We start from the raw sequence: 2,742 nt of genomic DNA, 5'->3' as shown, positions 1-2,742 counted from the left end.
CAGCAGGAAAACTAAGGGGAGAAGCAGAACATCAATGAGCTGTGTAGGAGACAGGATAATGTGAGTCCTTGAACATTTGGGGCTCAGTCACTCCGTATAAGAATTAACTCCTGTGCTGAGATCGATTAAATGAGTGACCAAAGCTAAGGTATTGCAGATAGAACACCTGAGAATGAGACCTGTATGTGGATCAAAAGAGTCCAACTATCTTGCAAAAGCTCTAGGGGAGAAGTGGAAGCTTTCTTCTGCCAGGAGCAGCAATTAGTAGTACGTATTGCTGTGTGAGAAGCAGGGTGATCCCTCTCTACAGGGATGGAGAGATTTTAACTCATTCAGGATTTCAGTAGGGAGCTGCAGCCACCTGACTGTGTTGGAGGATAGCAAAGGGCTGAAAAGAAAGGAGACCAAGGCAGAGATAGGCCTTTTTCCTTCTGGCATCAGAGTTCTACAGTGGATTGTATTAGGTACCGAAAATATTCAGTCAGCCTCCCAGATCCTGTGTCAATGTTTTTTTTAACTATTTTCATGAAATAACCAGCAAAACTTAGCTTTTGTGCTTGGCACTAGGATAAAATTAGCTTAGCTGAGTCTGCCTTCTGTTCAGTGATTTGCAGATTGGCTAAATGAGGGGAGGAAGGTCCTCCACTCTAAAATTTTCCATCAGAACAACCCTAAATACTGACTGTTCCTACAGCAAACTTAAAGAAGCAGTGCCACAGAAGAGAAGCATAGTTTTTCTAGATCTTATTAAAGACTCAGCCTCTAAAGAACTTAGCAAGGGCAGGATTCACTGTATTTGAGATTAACTGCCATCAGTATTCATGGTTTGGGCAACAAAATAATGCTCAGCACATAACAATTAAGTTCAGTTCTAACTCTAAGAACGCCAATGGGAGGCACAGGCCTTAAAATTCAATGCCAGAACAGAGTGTATTTGAAAAACTTCCTGCTTAAAATAAAAAAAAAATCTTAGGTAAGTACATATGAATACAATGAAGGTAATTTCAAAAAATGTAATATTCATGTCCTACAGAGGGAGATGAATCTTCTGAAACAAGTGGACACAGAAGAGAGCGAGCAGAAGGATAAAGGCAAAGTTGTACGAGTTCCCTCTTTGAAAAGAAAAACATCTGACAAAAGGAATACACCACCAAAAGTGACAGAGATAAAGAGCACAACGCCACTGCCATCTGTGCCCTTACCCAGCCTGTCCTGGAGGGCCCCACTTGAAACTATTTTCTCCCCCGTTGAAAAGTCTCCATCGACTTTCCAACAATTTGTTGCTGGGGGAGTCCCAGAAGTGCTGAGCAGCAACAAAACAGAAATGAAAGCTGAGAGGAGGCTCAGTGAGATTATCACTCCACCCACACCAAAGATGGTGGGTCCACGAGCTACATCTTTGGAAAGTCACAGTTCTTTAAGCTCTCCTTTGTCTCCTACTACCATAAGCCAGCAACGCAGCAGCAGTTTGTCAGAATCGTATGCCACAGGCCTTCTATCACCTCAGGAAAAAAGTGCTAGAGGCTCCTCTTTCTCCAACCTGCAGACAAAACTAATAGCAACTCCACCTGAACCTGGCCAAAGGTCACCAGATAAATCACCAAACTTACTGCTGTCTAACTCCTCTTTGGAGAGATTAGAGAATACATCTTCGGTAAGTCCCTGGGCTTCCTGGCGCTCTCCTCACAAAACTGCTATTCTGTGCTAGTTAAAGTAGGGAAATACAGGAAGTTTTGTATGAAAGTCACAAAAAGCACTGTGCAGCCGGGCATTTCAGTGGATGCATTCATGGATCCAAACAGCAAGAGGCATTTTATGTGTCTTCGCGGTTGATACACTTTCCAAAAAGGCTGTTGACTTAAGCAGCTATGTATAGCTTTAAAGCATTTTTAATTGGCTCAGCTTTATCGCCTACGTCTTGACAACTGTATTGGTTTCTGGGTTTGTGCTGAATACTCAGCAGAGCACTTACTTAACAAGAGCCGGGAGATGCTGTCTCACAAAGAGGCAAGACTGCTGATTTACCCCTACCCTCTATGTGAGGTGGTGGTGCTTAGTGTCCACTGAGTTTAGAAGTCAGAGAGAGGCATGACTTAGTAGTGGCCTTGCCAAAGAGCTGACCTGGTGCAAGACTAGAACCAGCAACTCCTGTTTGCTCACCCTGGCAGGAAATGCACTGTAAACTCATGGACAGATAAAAATTGTTCCTTTCCCTCTCGCACTTTGAGAGGAATGTGTTTGTCATGTATCCAGGTGTGCCAATACACTGCCATACATTGGTGTAACTCAGTCTTATTGCAGGAGTGGTATGAATAACGTTAGCAATTTAAGTTGTAAATGGTATTTAATAATATTAAAATAATATTAATTAATTAATACACCGTGATAGAGCAAATTCCATGAGCAAATTGTTCTAGAAGGATGTGAATTGTCTTCGTTTAGGTAGTGTACCAGAGATGTGACTGCAGCCTAGAGAGGATTTCGAGCTGTGCTGTGAATGTAAAGGCTAGAGGCAGGAGAGATCATTTCTCTGTGGAATTTACCTAGAAAGACCTTCAGATATTATAACATACGTTTAAGGGATATTTTGAAGTTAAACAGCAATGTTCTTGTATATCTCAGGTTTCTGCAAGTCTCCAGCACATGCAGGGATTCCTAGAAAAGAGAGACCAGCTCCTTCCGGGAAGACAACAGGTAGAAACAAATGCCATCACCCTGGGTTAATTCATCTTTCCTTGAGTT

General features: G+C 42.5%; 1 protein-coding gene across 1 annotated transcript in view; it reads left to right on the top strand.

Annotated features, from left to right (window-relative positions):
• Positions 1-2,742, top strand: part of SPTBN5 (spectrin, beta, non-erythrocytic 5) — a gene marked incomplete at its 5' end in the record, with an annotated part of 90,096 nt that overhangs the window by 83,509 nt on the left and 3,845 nt on the right. The window contains 2 exons of the mRNA XM_009895729.1: positions 1,026-1,654; positions 2,623-2,694. Of these exons, the coding sequence (XP_009894031.1) occupies positions 1,026-1,654; positions 2,623-2,694 (701 nt within the window). The remainder of the gene's footprint in view (positions 1-1,025; positions 1,655-2,622; positions 2,695-2,742) is intronic.

The sequence above is a fragment of the Charadrius vociferus genome, unplaced genomic scaffold (genome assembly GCF_000708025.1).
Source record: "Charadrius vociferus isolate BGI_N301 unplaced genomic scaffold, ASM70802v2 scaffold111, whole genome shotgun sequence".
In the NCBI taxonomy this organism is placed as follows: Eukaryota; Metazoa; Chordata; class Aves; order Charadriiformes; family Charadriidae; genus Charadrius; species Charadrius vociferus.
This window is presented reverse-complemented; position numbering and strand designations above follow the sequence as displayed.